General features: G+C 41.8%; 1 protein-coding gene across 12 annotated transcripts in view; it reads right to left on the reverse strand.

The window, feature by feature from the left end:
• The window catches only part of LOC140737934 (LIM and calponin homology domains-containing protein 1-like), a 356,743-nt gene that overhangs the window by 49,528 nt on the left and 291,405 nt on the right, over positions 1-15,810 (reverse strand). For all 12 annotated transcript variants that reach the window (XM_073064758.1, XM_073064764.1, XM_073064756.1 and 9 more), the window contains 4 exons: positions 8,231-8,357; positions 6,223-6,380; positions 3,676-4,087; positions 1,079-1,312 (listed from right to left, as the gene is read on the reverse strand). In XM_073064758.1, the coding sequence (XP_072920859.1) occupies positions 1,079-1,312; positions 3,676-4,087; positions 6,223-6,380; positions 8,231-8,357 (931 nt within the window). The remainder of the gene's footprint in view (positions 1-1,078; positions 1,313-3,675; positions 4,088-6,222; positions 6,381-8,230; positions 8,358-15,810) is intronic.

Here is a 15,810-nt window from a genome sequence, read left to right on the forward strand (position 1 = left end):
CCTTTAAAGAGATTTGGTTTACCAGAGTCCACAGCACCAAACCCCGGGTGCTGCTGGTAATCAGAATTTTAAACTGAACCAGTCGCATTAATCCTGTGATGAGAACAGCAGGTTTGAAGGTGGGTACCTTTCAAAATATGATTCACTCATACACCCTTTAGCCATTGCAGAATTAACAATGCACAAGTCAGGACTGTGATGGAATAATTTCCACTTGATACTCACAAGAGGCTTAGCCCTAACAGGACAAAGCACCATATCCACTATAAAAGGAACTGAAGTTACTTGCCCTGTCTACTCTGACAAAACCTTCCAAACTTGTGACATCTACCACTAAGCGGGGCAGGGGCAACAGGCAGACGGGAACACCCAGTTTTCATTAAACCACCAGCAGATTTCCCTCCAAAATACATGGCATCCTGACTTGGAAATGCATCACTGTTTCTTCATTTCTGTCTAAATCTTGGAAATCCCTCTCCCAATAGTACTCTGGGGGCTTCCTATCTCAGAAAAATGGCAGCAATTTATGTAGGTACCTCAGCACCTTCTCAAGGGCATTAAGAGGTGCACAAGAAATGCTGCTCTTGCTGAGGAGCTTGATCCTGTGGGAAAGATTGGGCCCAGTTACCTGTGGGAAGCAAAGGAACCAAAGGCACTTGAAAATAAGTTTCTTGTCTCCTCTGTGTCTGATGCCGTACTGTGTCTGTACTCCATACTGACAACAGCTGTAGTCACTGGCCTCACAGCCTGAGGTCATCATGTGAAGTCAGGCAACCCTGACCCTTGAACCTTTGAGAGGCTACCGCTCCCAGGGTGCATGCACGTGTCCGTGCCAGATCAATAAGCTTCAAGCATTGCCTCCATTTTAAAACAAATCCTGTGCTCATGAGGCTAGTTATTCTGGAGACTAACAGCCCAAAAGAAAAAGTGGCAATAATTTCACCAAGTTAACTGTCACAACCCGGAATACCTGTAAATTCAGCTTTCAAGAATAGCATTTTTTTTCACAGGCCTGTTGTAAGCACTGACAGTTCCACAGCACAAGATTTTGGTTAATGAATAGAGATGGGGTACTTACCTGCTCTGCCTGTGCACTCTGTGGGTTGTCCGTGGCAGAAGGAACAAGCTGCTCGGGTTGGGATACAGGGCTGTCGTTATCCGTCTGTAACTGCAATGGGGTGTTGTCCACTCTTGCCACACCTTCAAACATCTGTGACGGGGTGAGGAATGGGGCCGATACTGGAGAGGCACTCTCTTCCACCCTGGTAAATGTGGGGCTGGTCTCTCCATTTATCCTAATCTTTCCATCTTTCTGTATTAACATTTACACATGCATAAAACAATCTGGATCAGATGCTTATTCCTCAATTATTTAAAAAAAATAGACTTTTAAAAGTCATCATGACAGAACATGACATTCTAAACTTCAGATAATATTCCTGGGTACAAAGGATAAAACTCAGGACATGCAGTAAAAGAACTTGACAGTGGTACAAGATTATATTTGTTCAGAAATTCCTCCTGTAGATTGAGAACAGACCAACAACACAGTGGATCATACTGTGATAATACAACTCTAGTGACCAGGTTTGATCCTGACTGTAGGATTGGATCTGTATGTTTTTCCTGTGAACTTGTAGATTTGCCCTCTGGCATTCAGTATTTCCACTCTCATCCCAAAGACATGCTGTTAATTGATTACTGCAAATTATCCCTTGTTTTGGTGTGAGAATTGGAAGAAGTTGATGGACATGTGAGACAGAATAAGTTCCTGGGGTATGTGAGAAAATGGGATTAGTCTAGGAGTCGGCTGACAGTTAATGAGCCAAATGCCTCCTTCTACATTGTTAGAAAATATACAAGTTACACAATTCATTAAATAATAGTGATCATACACACGGGAGGTCGGGAGGATGAATACAGGGCCCTGGTGGAGGACTTTGTCAAATGGTGAAAGCTGAATTATCTGCAGCTCTACATCAGTAAGACAAAGGAGACTTTAGGACGACTAAGCCTGCACTGTTCCGTGACTATCGGTTGTAAGGACATTGTTGCAGTGAGGACCAGGGGGGTGCACTGGATGACAGACTAAGGAGAGCACCAACACAGGGGCTGTGTACAAGAAGGGCCAGAGTCGCCTCCACTTCCTGAGGAGACTGAGGTCCTTTGGAGTATGCAGGCCTCTCCTTCACGTATTTTACCAATTTGTTGTCGCCAGTACAATCTTCTTTGCGGTGGTGTGCTGGGGCAATGGCATCAACATGAGTGATGCCAACAGGCTCAATAAACTGATCAGAAAGGCTGGCTCTGTTATAGGAGTCAAACTGGACACACTGGAGGCTGAGGTAGAACAAAGGACCCTACAGAAAATCCTGGCAATTCTGGACAAAGTTTCTCACCCTCTGCATGCCACTTTGGCTGAACAGAGAAGCACTTTAGTAATAAACTAAGACAACTGCACTGCTCCAAAGAACTCTAGATGAGGTCATTCTTACTCTCAGCCATTAGGCTCTATAATGAGTTCACCTATAGCCGGGGAAGTGATGACCCCCTTCCTGTTGAACTGTTTGGGGTCTTATTTTTTATTCTTTCTTATTTTTCTTCCAATATTTGTACATCTGTGCACTTGTAATGCTACTGTGAACTGTAATTTCCTTTGGGATTGATAAAGTTCAACCCATCTATTTAACTACCTAATTTGGTTCTGAAATACATCCACCTCATTAACTTGGTTTTCAATAGCCAGACAATCATAACATTTCTTTTTATTGCACTAATGTAAAAATATGGGGCTCGATTTGGTGAATAGCTGTCAGCATTTAAACAACTAACACAGATTAAACTCTGCTGTATCTTTAGAGTGATTATTCATGGTTGGAGCTGATAATATTCTAAAGGCAGAGGCATAAGACATAGGAGCAGTATTCAGCCATTCAGCCCATCAAGTCTGGTCCGCCATTCCATCATGGCTGATCCCGGCAAGAACAGATGCACTAAATTTTAGATCTGGCTACAGAGGGTCCTCCAGTGAAAAACTGGAAGCAGCATGGTGAGTTTCACACCTCTGTTAGATCCTGAAAGAGCAATCCAAATGATCCACTCTTTGCTTGTTCCCAGCAAGTACTTATTTAATCGACTGAGGTCCTTTGGAGTATGCAGGCCTCTCCTTCACGTATTTTACCAATTTGTTGTCACCAGTACAATCTTCTATGCAGTGGTGTGCTGGGGCAATGGCATCAACATGGGCTATTCTTTAGATGAACAGACAGAAAAAACAATAACATGTGCTAGACCATGCCTCTCCTAGGCAGGCAGGTCCATGGAAAACCAGCGACTGCACCCTATTTGTGGGTTTGACTTCATCAGCTGTGCTTTGCATCATGCATGCCAGACTGCTTTTACCAACCAAAAATTTAAAAAGCTAGGTCAAATTAAAATACCTTTCCCCGAGCCGATTTCTCCCTTTCAGTTCAACATGTGGCACACGTCTATCAAGGAAGAGTTTACTAATTTTAACAAATTGAAAATGACAAACTTGAGCCAGAAGAGGGCATTTTCTTTCAATTAGTTGGTACTGGCTCTATTTACTAACTGCCTTTATGTAACGGAGAGACTGACATCTGATCACGATTGGTATATTAAAAATGATCAAAGACAATGACTTCAGCATCTTACCTTAAATGATTTCAGCACTGTCTGGGAATCTTTCGGTTGTGAATAAGGCTTGGGGGTCAACATAGGCACTGTCTTGGAGGCAATAGTTTTGGTTGGGGATGTGCCTACTCCAGAAAAGTTAGACTGTGATTGGCTGCTGGGAGTGATCACTGCTTCAACAGTGGCAGTATACTTCTGGATCGGCAATGACTGCTGTCGTAAGTATTTCAGTGAATTTGATTCCTTTGTTGGTGAGCATGAAGAATCTGAATCCACTGACTGACTCCTCTCCAGAAATTTCGGTATTTCCAGGTTTTCAAGAACAGCTTCACTGATTATAAATCTCTGTGAATACTTCCTCAAAATTTCTTCAGCTTCTTCTCGAGTCTTCGCTTTGTTATACGCCTCTTGGAGAGCTTTTTCTCTGGATTCCCTGAGATTCAAAAGTATAATTTCAGAATCAGTTTTTTTTTAAAAAACGCATCAAATGATCATTTTCTTAATTTAACAATTTTGCTTACACCAACCAGTTGGATTATGGTTAGTTCGGATTCTATGTCTTATTTTCATCTCATTTATTTGACTCTCCGTACAAAGGCCTTTGTCAAGAAGTGTCCTCTCTTATTATCTAGCAAGAAGCAATTGCTATAGGTACCGTACCAGGAAAGCAACCTCTATATATTGCAGCATAGTGATTAAATCAGAGTATTTAACAAGGAAATAAGCCCCTCAGCCCCCCAAAACTATGCTGATCATCAACCACTTGTGTACTAATCCTACCTGTCTCCCACTTTCCATTCTTCTGAGGAGAGATTGAATCGCATGTGAGGAAGAATGGATTGGCTATGATAGAACAGTAGAGCAGACTCGATGGGCCAAATGGCCTAATTCTGCTCCTATCTCTTATAATTTTAATGGACTTTACTCGCAGGATTCAGAAGAATGACAGGGGATCATAAAAATATATAAAATTATGAAAGGGGTAGATAAGATGGGGCAGGAAAGTTGTTTCCACTGATAAATGATCCTAGAACTAGGAGACATAACCTCAAGGTTCAAGGGAATATACGTAGGATGGACATGAGGAGAATTTGCTTTTCCTGGAGAGTAGTGAATCTGTGGAATTCTCTGCCAGGGAAGCAGTGGAGGCTATGTAATTAAATATATTTAAGATACAGTTACTGTTGATAGATTTTTGCACAGCAGGGGCAATTAAAGGCTATGGGGAAAAGGTGGGTAGGTGAAGCTGAGTCCACAGTCAAATCAGCCATGATCTTATTAAATTGTGGAGCAGGCTCGATGGGTCAGATGGCCAACTCCTGCTCCTGTTTCTGGTATTCTTATGTAACTCTCCCTAAATCCCATTTAGGAGCAATTTACAATAGCCTTTTCACCTACTAAACCATTGAGATTATACAATAAATTGCCACACCGAGAAACGAGCCCAGAGGCTGATACTAAAACCTTGCTGTTTCCACGGGCATTTCTTGGTGACTTCTTTCACTTTACATTAAGACTTTAAAGATAAATTCAACTGCTTGGACCAGTTTTAGATCAATTTCAAGTTCAGATGATTCCAAAGTTCATAAGACATAAGATCCACATCATTGTCCATATATCCACAATGATGCAAAATTTATTTAGATGGAGTAGGTGGGATAAAAATTCATACAGGAATAGCTGAATACTGCACGCTACTTAACAGACATCTTATGCTCAAGCGATTACTCATGCTATTAAAGTATTATTTTAACTTCTGCTTTCATTTCTGTTTCCCAAACTTTCCTTGATTTTGGTTCAAATGTCAAAATGATATAAGCGAGTTCCATTGAGTGAGGTTTGAAGGTGGATTTTAACCTCCAAGTGGTCACTGAGCAAGATGCTGAACATTATCATGCACTTTAGTCACAATGAACAGACAATGCATCAAGTTCGGGGGGAGGGGGGGTGGTGGTGAACATGGGTCATTAACCCTTATGCGGGATTTGGTGAGCAATCATTGGGAATGTTATCCTAGCACTTCTACTTTTACCGGATGTAGGATGGAACTGAGGGTAAATGATCATTAAAGTATTTATAAACCATATTTAACTCAGTTTCCAAGTTTTTCCAAGTTTAGCCAGATGTTGTAGGACACTACAAGTCCAAGAGAAACAGGGAGGTGAGGAAACTGGGTTTGTCTACAGTAGTGCTAGGGTTCAGGATAAATTCCTTTCTAATTTCTCACATTTCTTCTCTGCCCACTAAACCATGTGGCCTTCCACTGATGCACTGCACATTAACTTTATTTCTCGATGCCCATGAATAGACCTCTCAGACTGAGCCAGGTCTAGGATCAGAAAATTGAAGTTGGAAGCCAACCAATGAGGAGGCCAGTTTGCCAAAATAACTGGAGAGCCCGGCACTGTGTTCAGAACTGACTAACATTCTCAGAGACCCAGAATTTCTGATTAGAACTCTCCCCTGCTCATCAAACATGGCCCAGACTAGACCAAAGCAATAGTGGCACGCAAACAATGCCTGACAAAAACCATAAGGTTAGGGCAAAATTGTATCCAAACAACATACTTTTCTTCCACGATTTCTTTATAGGTTTTAATGCTCCTCCGTCTTTCTGACAAATTGCGTTCCCCACTCATTATTTTTTCCACGATATCTCGCTCCTCCTTCCGTTTGATCAGGTCTTGTGATGCACTTCTTCTCCTGTTCTTCCAGCGAGCCAGATCCTGTATAAAAATCATATTTCATATTCTTCTTCATGGCGTTAAGAATCCATTGAGGCATAAACAAACAGCCCCTCTCTCATGTTATCTCCTTGCCTGGCCATCACCTCCCTCTGGTGCTCCTCCCCCTCCCTTTTCTTCTTTCTTCCATGGACTTCTGTCTCTTTCACCAATCAACTTCCTAGCTCTCTGCTTCATCCCTCCCCCTCCAAGTTTCACCCATTGCCTGGTGTTTCTCTCTCCCCTCCCCCCATCTTTCAAATCAACTCCTCAGCTTTTTTTCTTCAGTCCTTCCAAAGGGTTTCGGCCTGAAGCGTTGACTGTACTTTTTTCCATAGATGCTGCCTGGCCTGCTGAGTTCCACCAAAATGTTGTGTGCGTTGCTCGGATTTCCAGCATCTGCAGACTTTCTCTTATTTGTGAGTTGCTTTAACCCTCCATCTCTCACTTTCAAAAAAAAAGTGACAAGGTTCTTTGCAAGGGTATTGGATCAAGGCCAGAAAACCCCCCTTCTGGAAAAGATGTATTAAATATGCACTGCACGCGGCATCATGTTTATGCAAAGTCAATCATCTTTAGCACTGTAGTTCTATTTCTCAGAAGATCCAAGATGTCATGCACAGTGGGCTAGACCTCCAACACTCAATAATGTACCAGAGAGGAGGGACAATCAGGTAGGTCAACAACTGCTGGAGTGGATGATCAGTAGATGGATTGGGGTTGGAGGGGTAGTGGTAGAATAGAGGGGATTGTGGGAAGAAGGGGGTTGGGCCATGAGAGATGGAGAAATATTGCTGGTCAACCTTTGAGAGATGGAGACATACTAATAATCAGGTATTGGGGGTGGATAAATACTAATCATCAGGCGTTGGGGGTAAGGGGTGAAATGCTGCAAGAATGTAGATGAAGGAAGTTGTTAGAGTTCTGATTTAAAAGGATGATGGAAAAGCGAGCATGGAAGAGCTGAATCTAGAACTGACAGAGGTATGTATTGGGAGAAGGGGGTCACTTACCTCCTCCTTTACTCAGGGCCTGCTAACACTAGGTAAGCAGGTCTAACGCCAGAATCTCTTCCAGAATTAGCACTGCGTAACAATGGCAATGCGGGGTTTCAGACAGGGAAAAAAGAGGAGGAGAACATAAAGGCAACCCAAACCTAACTCTTAAAATATATCAAGTATAGCGTTATTGCAGTCCTGATTGCACTTAAACCCACAAACACCATCTCCATGGACAACCTTTTAAAATAGCAAAATAATGTAGCAATAGATGGCTTATCTTTACTGGTTGGTGATTAACCTGTGGAAGCCTCAGTGGAAGGTTGCGACAGCTGTTACAACGTATTGCTTACTGATAACTGTGAAATAGTTTGATCCTACCCTTTTCCCCGGGGCACTGGTTCACAAATGCTAACTTTGTTCCTTTCAGATGCCACTGTCACTATTTTGGCAGAGGCATTAACCTACTTACAACTTCCGTGTGATTTCCAAGCAAATTCAGCAAGCAATACAAAAAGTCAAGGGCAACAATTTCCTCCCAAGAACATTGCTCTGGAGTTCACCAGTGACTTACAAATGGAGGTTAACAAGATAATGGCAGATGGTATAGATATCACTTTCACAAAACAGAGGAAATGAAGATGGGTTTACCAGCTTTTGGGGCATTTGTCTTTCCACATTGCCATTTGGTGCAGACAGACTAATCCACATGAAGGAGGAAGGCAGGAGATAATAGCCAAGGCAAGTGTTTGAGTTTAGTGAGGAGTTAGGGTGGGTAGAAACAAGAGACCAAGGTGGTCAGCGTTGCCAAGGGATACAAGTACTGGGGCACATGGTTTCATTTTTAGGGCTTACGTCTTGCCATCTGTCCTGGTCTTCACGAAGTCGACTGTGAACTTTGTGTAGCTCCTCATGCCGAGCTTTACTGTGGGGCTGTGCTAAATTGTCATCTTCCGGTCTCATGTCATTCATACTGACACTTCTGCAGAGCAATTTAAAGAAGATGTGAGAATACATTTGGGTTTTTTTAAACAATTAGGGTGCAATAATTACCATCCATTCTTCTCCCACGAGGGGGCGCTAGAATTCATTGAATAAAATCTCATTCCTTTTTCTCTCATGAGTGATATTCATTTCAACCATGGAGTAAATTAATGTGTAAAGCCAAAGTACAAGGTTTCCAGAATAATCAATCAGAATGATAAGTGTGCTGTTGCCCGTTGACAGTTTCAACAACACGCGAGGTTGAAGATTCACGCAGAATTTTGAAAAATTTACTTGGATCTGGAATTTAGTTCACAGGACCAACAGCAAATAACAACTCAAACTTAAAAGTTACCTGGAATTGGTAAACATTCCCTTGAGATCACAGCACATAGATCTAGATTATGTGAACTAGTCCTTGCATATTGAACCACACTGAGGTTAGAACATTTTCAGTTCAAATGTAAAACTGAGAGATTACTGCATTCAAACTCAAGATAAAACTACAGAGTTTAGAGCCTTGGGATTCATAATATATTATTATAATTGAAGTGTTTTACTTCAGTATCATAACATCAAAATAGTAATTCACATTGTAAAAACCAAGGACACTTCAGTATTTAGGAAAATGTGGAACTGTGGCACATGACCCATTCAAAACTTGGATCACTGTAAAGGATGTTCCTGGAAGGGAATCACTTCTGAAACACAAGAACAATCCACAAAGCAGTTGCACAATTTCACTCTCAACCTGACTCCTCTGATGTTTTCAGTTAAAAACAGATGGGTAATATTTTAATGCTCAAAGCACTTCTTCCTATTAGGTGGTGTGATTTATAATTTGGAAGCAGATGTCCAACTTGAAAGGTGGAAGTTGGTTTGGCCTCATTTCATTCACAAAGGTTAAAACAACAATGGGAATTGATTGGGCATAACTTTCTGCGCTGAATCTGTTAAAAGGAAATGAAATGTTGCAAGACAAGCAGTACAGTCAAATATGAAACAACACCAAATGAGCCAAAAAGTGTCATTCAGCACCCTAGAGATTTTTATTTCCATGCAATTCACAAAATCGAAGCAACGTTTAACAGAGCATAGCCAACACACAGAATCCGTGCAAACCTGCATTAAATCAGTTGTTACACAACATATGGAACAACTAAGAAAGGAAGGAAACATTATCTCTTAAAGTGCTCATAAGCACAGGCCATGCACGCTTGACACCAGACAAATGATAGCAATTATGCCTAGTACCCATATGATGAGAAAGCAATATTATCGCAAATATATTTGCTTAGAGTCAGAGTGGAAACAGACCCCTCCGCCCAACTCATCCATGCTTTATGTGTTGTCCAGTGAACTAGTGTCAACTGCCTGCGTTTGGCCCATAGCCCCCTAAACCTGTCCTGTTCCCATACTTATCGAGATGGCTTCTAAATCACTAATGCACCTGCTTCAGCCACTATTTCTGACAGCTCATCCCAAATAAGCACCACCCTTTACCTTCCTGTGGCTTGAGTAAGATTACAAATTCACAGTTTGATAACTATTTCATGTCTCTTAAATTTAAAGCGGCTCAGTGAAAAGTGAGCGCTAACATTTATTAAAGATACATGTAATTATCGGTCATATCTTAAGTGGTCCAAGTCATAAACATGGAAGACTTGAAGCTAATAACCTGGGCAATTTGATAACTTCAATGATCCTGAAGGCTAACAGGTCTCTCTGCAAGTTCATTCTTTCCAATCACCCACAATTCCATCCCTTTTCTTTCTTCACTGAAGCACTTTTTTGGGAAGTCATTAATAAATTGAGCTTCAAACTTATTTTTGAACCTCAGTGAACCCTCTTTTTGCTTTTCCCAAATAAGAAGTCCTGCATTTAACGTTGTAGCTTTATTTGCGTAAGACTTAAAAAAAACAAAGGCACTATATCTACAGAGCAGAGTTTACAGGAAGTAAGCCATAACCCTGATTGTTCGAGCTCAATCCCTCCAAACAAAACCAGTTGTTTTATTAGACCTCCTCCAACACCATTGACAATGCAAGATTTTCTATGCGCTGCATTCCACTGCTATCTCATCACGACACATTGATCTGATCAGATACCTGACCATGCATACATGTATACAGAACAATTATGTATACCATCTTAGTGTTTGGGCAACATCCTCCCACATCTCCCCTCTTTATTGCTTGTCCATTGCGATGGAGACGCAACATTAAGATTTTTACTCCCTTGGATATAATAAATAAATAATAAATAAAGTCCATGATTCCAAATGGACTTCTTTTATTTGCACTCAAACCCAATATGTTCCTGCACACAGCAAACCGTGTGCTCATTTCATTTTAGGTCAACAGTGTTTTAAAGGATACGCCGCATGTATCAGTACGAGTTCCATTGCTAGTTCTAATTCTTTGCCGGAATAATTTTCCCATCTACTCTTCCCCAGGAGTCGTGGGGCAGTACTAGAGACCTGGGTTCAATTCCTGCTGTTGCTTGCAGGGAGTTTGTACATTCACCCCCGTGACTGCGCGGGTCTCCTCGGGGTGCTCCGGTTTCCTCCCACATGCCAGAGACGTACCGGCTGACAGGTTAATTGGTCACTATAAATCGTCCTGTGATTAGGCCGGCATTAAACTGGGGGATCGCTGGGCAGCACGGCTCAAAGGGTCGGAAGCCCTACTCCACACTGTATGTCAATAAATTAATAAGAAGAATAACTGGAAAGGAGATATTGTTTATTAGATAATGCACGGTCTTCAGCCATAGCATACAGCAGCATTGTACAGCTTGTGACCCTGTTGGCTATATGGCTCCAGTCTACACCCAATGACTAGAGGTAAAAATGCCCCAGCATCATTCTTCTTCACTCTTAAAAATCTCTTTTTCAAGCTGGGATGTTAAGTTGAAGTCGTATAAGACATTGTTGAGGCCTAACTGGAAATATTGTATGCAGTTTTGGTCACCTACTCACAGGAAAGATGTAAATAGGGTTGAAAGAGTACAGAGAAAGTTTACAAGGATGTTGCTGGGACTGGAGGTCATGATTTATAAAGGAAGATTGAATAGCTTAGGACTTTATTAGAAGATTGAGAGGAGATTTGATGGAGGGATACACAATTATGAGGGGTATAACAGGTTAAATACAAGCAGGCTTTTTCCAACTAGAGGTTGTGGGTTAAGGGGGAAAAGTGAAAAGTTTAAGGGGAACATGAGGGAAAACTTCTTCACTCAGAGGGTTGAGGCAGTGTGGAAGGAGATGTCAGTGCAAGTGGTGGATGTGAGCTCAACTACACTGTTTAAGGGAAGTCTGGATAGGTACATGGATGGGAGGGGTATGGAGGGCTAGGGGCCGGGTGCAGGCATGGACTAGATGGGCTGAAGGGCCTGTTTCTGTGCTGTGCTTTTCTATGATTCTAAGTTCAGTTTGCCCACTGACAGGCTTGTGGTGCCTGCTCTACATCAGGATACACCCTATCAGATGCCCTTTCCCGTTCATTAATCTTACCAACTCCTTTTCAATTGTCAAACCAGTAATTACAGTTTTTATCATTTTGCGAATCTGTATTCACTGTTTCTGCTTTGTGAAACAGAAAATACAGAATGGTGAATCATTGGAAGATGTTTCTGACTCCCTGGTTCTGATCACTCCCACCTCTGATCTGACCTCTCACCCTACACAGATCCAATGTAGCTACTAGAAGCTTCAAGTACTGCATCTAAATTGTACAGCAAGCAAATTAAAGTCTTCCAGAATTCAACACTTTTGGCAATAATTCCACCAGTCAGATTTACTTTACTGCTTCACCCAACGTCTGTTTCTTCATTTAGAAACCTATAGGAACTCAAGACTCATGTCGACCTAGTGTTGCAATTAGTAAATAGAAATCATGTATGCAACTGTAATTGTTTCTTCAGCATTTAAAAGAAGTGTTTGAATGGGGCTAGATCTCGTTGGCCTGGTACCATCTGTGGGTTACCCACTGCTTACATGATCTGGCCTGGCATAGGGTACCCCTGGGCTTGGGTAAACTGAACTTGAGTCATAGAAAAGTGGGTGTGATCTAAGTGAGAAGATGCGGCCTGCTGACACAGCCCCACACCCAGTTTAAAGCTCATTAAGGATGCAACAATTGCAATTATTATGGAAAACAACATAATTAAGAAGTACCTTCCCTGCCCCCTTTATTCCCTAATGTAAAGCAAGTGCTCTGACAAATTCAATCAGTCAGTAAGTCTGCTACTCCTGTGCTTGACAATGCATGTTGACAAGTCCCAGACTTTCTCATTTCTTTCAGTTGGTCCAGGATATACATTATTGATTTCTTTGAACTACATTTTTTATAGCTTCTTGGTGCTTGCTAATTTGAAGTGGGTGGGTGAGAAGGGGAGGGAGATGATGTGAGATTTAAAAGATACTGGAACATGTCCAAGAATAGGAAAGGTTTAGTAGGATACGGGCCAATGCAGGCAAATCATACTAGCTCACAAAGACACCTAGTACGGACAAGTTGGGCTGAAGGACCTGATTCTGTGCAGCATATCTCTGTGAGTCACAAAGTCACGTCCTTTCATTCCCCATGTCCATACTGAGCATCCTGCATCAACCTGTGCTAATCCCGTGCCCCAGCACTTGCTTCCTTTGTCCAATCAGCCCTGGCAGGTACCCCTGCAAGTAGAACCATTGTCACACCTACCCATTCACCACCTCCCTCACCACCATTCAGGGCCCCAAACAGACCTGAGGCAACACTTCATCTGCAAGCCTGCTGGGGTCATCTGCTGTACCCAGAGTTTCTGATGTGGCCTCCTCTACTCCAGTGAGATCTGGCGTAGTTTGGGGAACTTCTACGTTCAGCACTTTCACTCCATTGCTCTATCCACAACAGGCAGGAGTTCCTGGAGACCAATCACTTTAACGCCACTCCCCATTCCCATTCTGACATGCCGGCCCATGGTCTCCTCTACTGCCACCATGTGGCCACTCTCAGGCTGGAGAAGCAACACCTTATATTCTGCTTGGGTAGCCTCCAACCTGCTGGCATGAACATTGACTTCTATCCCTTTCCCCTTCTTTCCTTTTCCATTCCCCATTCTGGCTTCTCTCTTACCCCTTCTCTTCTTCTCACTTGCCTATCACCTTCCCCTAGCATCCCTCCTCCTTCCCTTTCTCCCATGCTCCACTCTCCTCTCCTATCAGATTCCTTCTTCTTCAGCCCTCTACCTTTTCCACCTATCACTTCCATGCTTCTCACGTCACCCTCTCTCCAACCTTCCCCCTCACCCAGCTTCACCTATCACCTTCCAGCTTGTATTCCTTCCCCTCACCCACCACCTTCTTCTCCCTGATTTTCCTGTCCTGATCAAGGGTCTTGGCCTGAAACATCGACTCTTTATTTCTCTCTATGGATGCTGTCAGACTTGCTGAGTTCCTCCAACATTTTATGTGTGTTTCCCAGCACTTGACCTCCCCAGGCCATTGTGTTACAAGTACTCATCTAAACACTTCCAACAGCATCTGTCTCCATCATCTTATTAAGAGGTGAGTTTCTGGTTTTAACCACTGTCTGGATCAAACACATTCCATAAATCCTTTCAAAATCTTCTACCATTTACCTTGAAGTTCTATCTCTTGGTAAGGAGGGGGGGGGGGGGAAGTTTCTCGCAATCTACCAACCTATGCCCTTCAAAATTGGCTCCAGTTCGGTTATGACATTTTGTGTTGCTTAAGGAGCATGATTAACCATTAAAAAGATGAAAAGTGATTCAAAATGTCACGCTCAAAAATTCACTCTTAAATATAATGATGGGAAGTGTTTGACACATATATATAGTACATTATTTTCAGGCAAAATATATGGAATGCATGTATTCCAGGATTTGGGATTAATGATCATCAAATCAATGTGAATTTAGGATCAAGGATATTCTGATTAGACTAATTCAAATGCTGGGCAATGTTAAGTGTACTTGAGTGTATGAAGTTTAACTATCACATGGCATAGGGAAAAAAAACTCTCCCACCATGTCTGCACTATGATGCCCATCTGTCTGTATAAGTTCCTATCCCAAGATTCCCTGCCTGTTCACAAGTCTCTCTAAATACCCCTTAAGCACCATTATCACATCAGCTCCTACTACCCCGCTTTCCCTAGCAGCATGTTCCAGACATCTACTACACACTGTGTAAAAAAATTGTCTTGTAAATCTCTTTTAAACTTTCCCTCCTCACCTTCAACCTATGCCCTGTAATACTTGACATTCCATCTTGGGGAAAAAATACTCGGTCTTTCTACCTTATCTATGCCTCTCATATACTGCTTTCAGTTTGCTCCTCAGCTTTAAAGCACCAGAGAAAACAGTCCAACTTTGCTTTTAACGTCTCTGCAGCCTTCCTATAGTTTGTGGACTGGAAGTGCACACAATAAATACTCCCATTCCTCTATTAGTTGCCATCCATCATATGAGAGTTATAAATTAAAGTCTGAAGTCCTGCTCATTAATTAAGCATTCAGCATAAATTATCCTACCTATGCTCGGGTCTTATTTTAGAGAATCATTTTCATACTGCCTGCACTTATTTCGGGAGAAATTTCTTGCAGCTCCCTCATTTCTTATTTCACCTAGTGAAATAGTAAATGTGGTTGCAAAATCTACGATAGTAACCTCAGATTCTTATATGTTTTGCTAAATAATATACTGGCAAACCTTAATCAGATTACATTTTATTGCCAGCTGCTTATTATAACATTTGTAGAGCTATTTTAGTCGGGGAACATCTGAAAGCACTTTGTAGGGTAATTTGATTGAGAGGCAGGAAAGAACCAAGAAATGAAAACTAAAGGAAAATAGGACAGAGATACAAAATACTTCCTTTTTCTGTTTTATTAGTTTTTTGTTGGATATAGTGTCAAACTCAATTCAAATAATTTGAAAGCAAACCTCAACAAATGGTATTTAGGATCACATTGCTCCAAACTGAATGATTATTCTTTCTAAGAGTCATCTTTTTCATTTAGCACACTGTCAATGTGTTTGCTCCTGAGCTGATCCATTCCCCCTGGCAGATTCGTGCTGTGTCTTGAATACCTCACTGCCACATACATGAAGATGTCAGCAGCAACTACCTATGACTGCTGGCAAAAGCTCAGAGCGTCAAATTCAGCTTAATTTGAAGTTAATTCTGAACATCGTACAATATGCTGGCATGCAAAATAGCATTAAGCATATTCACGTGCAACAGCAGAGAACAGCTGGTCAGAAATGGGTCTTTATGGACCAGTCCCCTCACCTATCCCTTGCACCTCCAACACGAGGTAAATGACAATTCTTTTTTCAATATACAACACAACAAGCTTATGCTTGCTTTTTAGTGGAGCCTTTCAATTAATTCCACTCCTCTGCGCAATTCTCATGGACCTGGAGATTAACTGTTATCAAGAACA

This window comes from Hemitrygon akajei, chromosome 13 (genome assembly GCF_048418815.1).
Source record: "Hemitrygon akajei chromosome 13, sHemAka1.3, whole genome shotgun sequence".
NCBI classification, from domain to species: Eukaryota; Metazoa; Chordata; class Chondrichthyes; order Myliobatiformes; family Dasyatidae; genus Hemitrygon; species Hemitrygon akajei.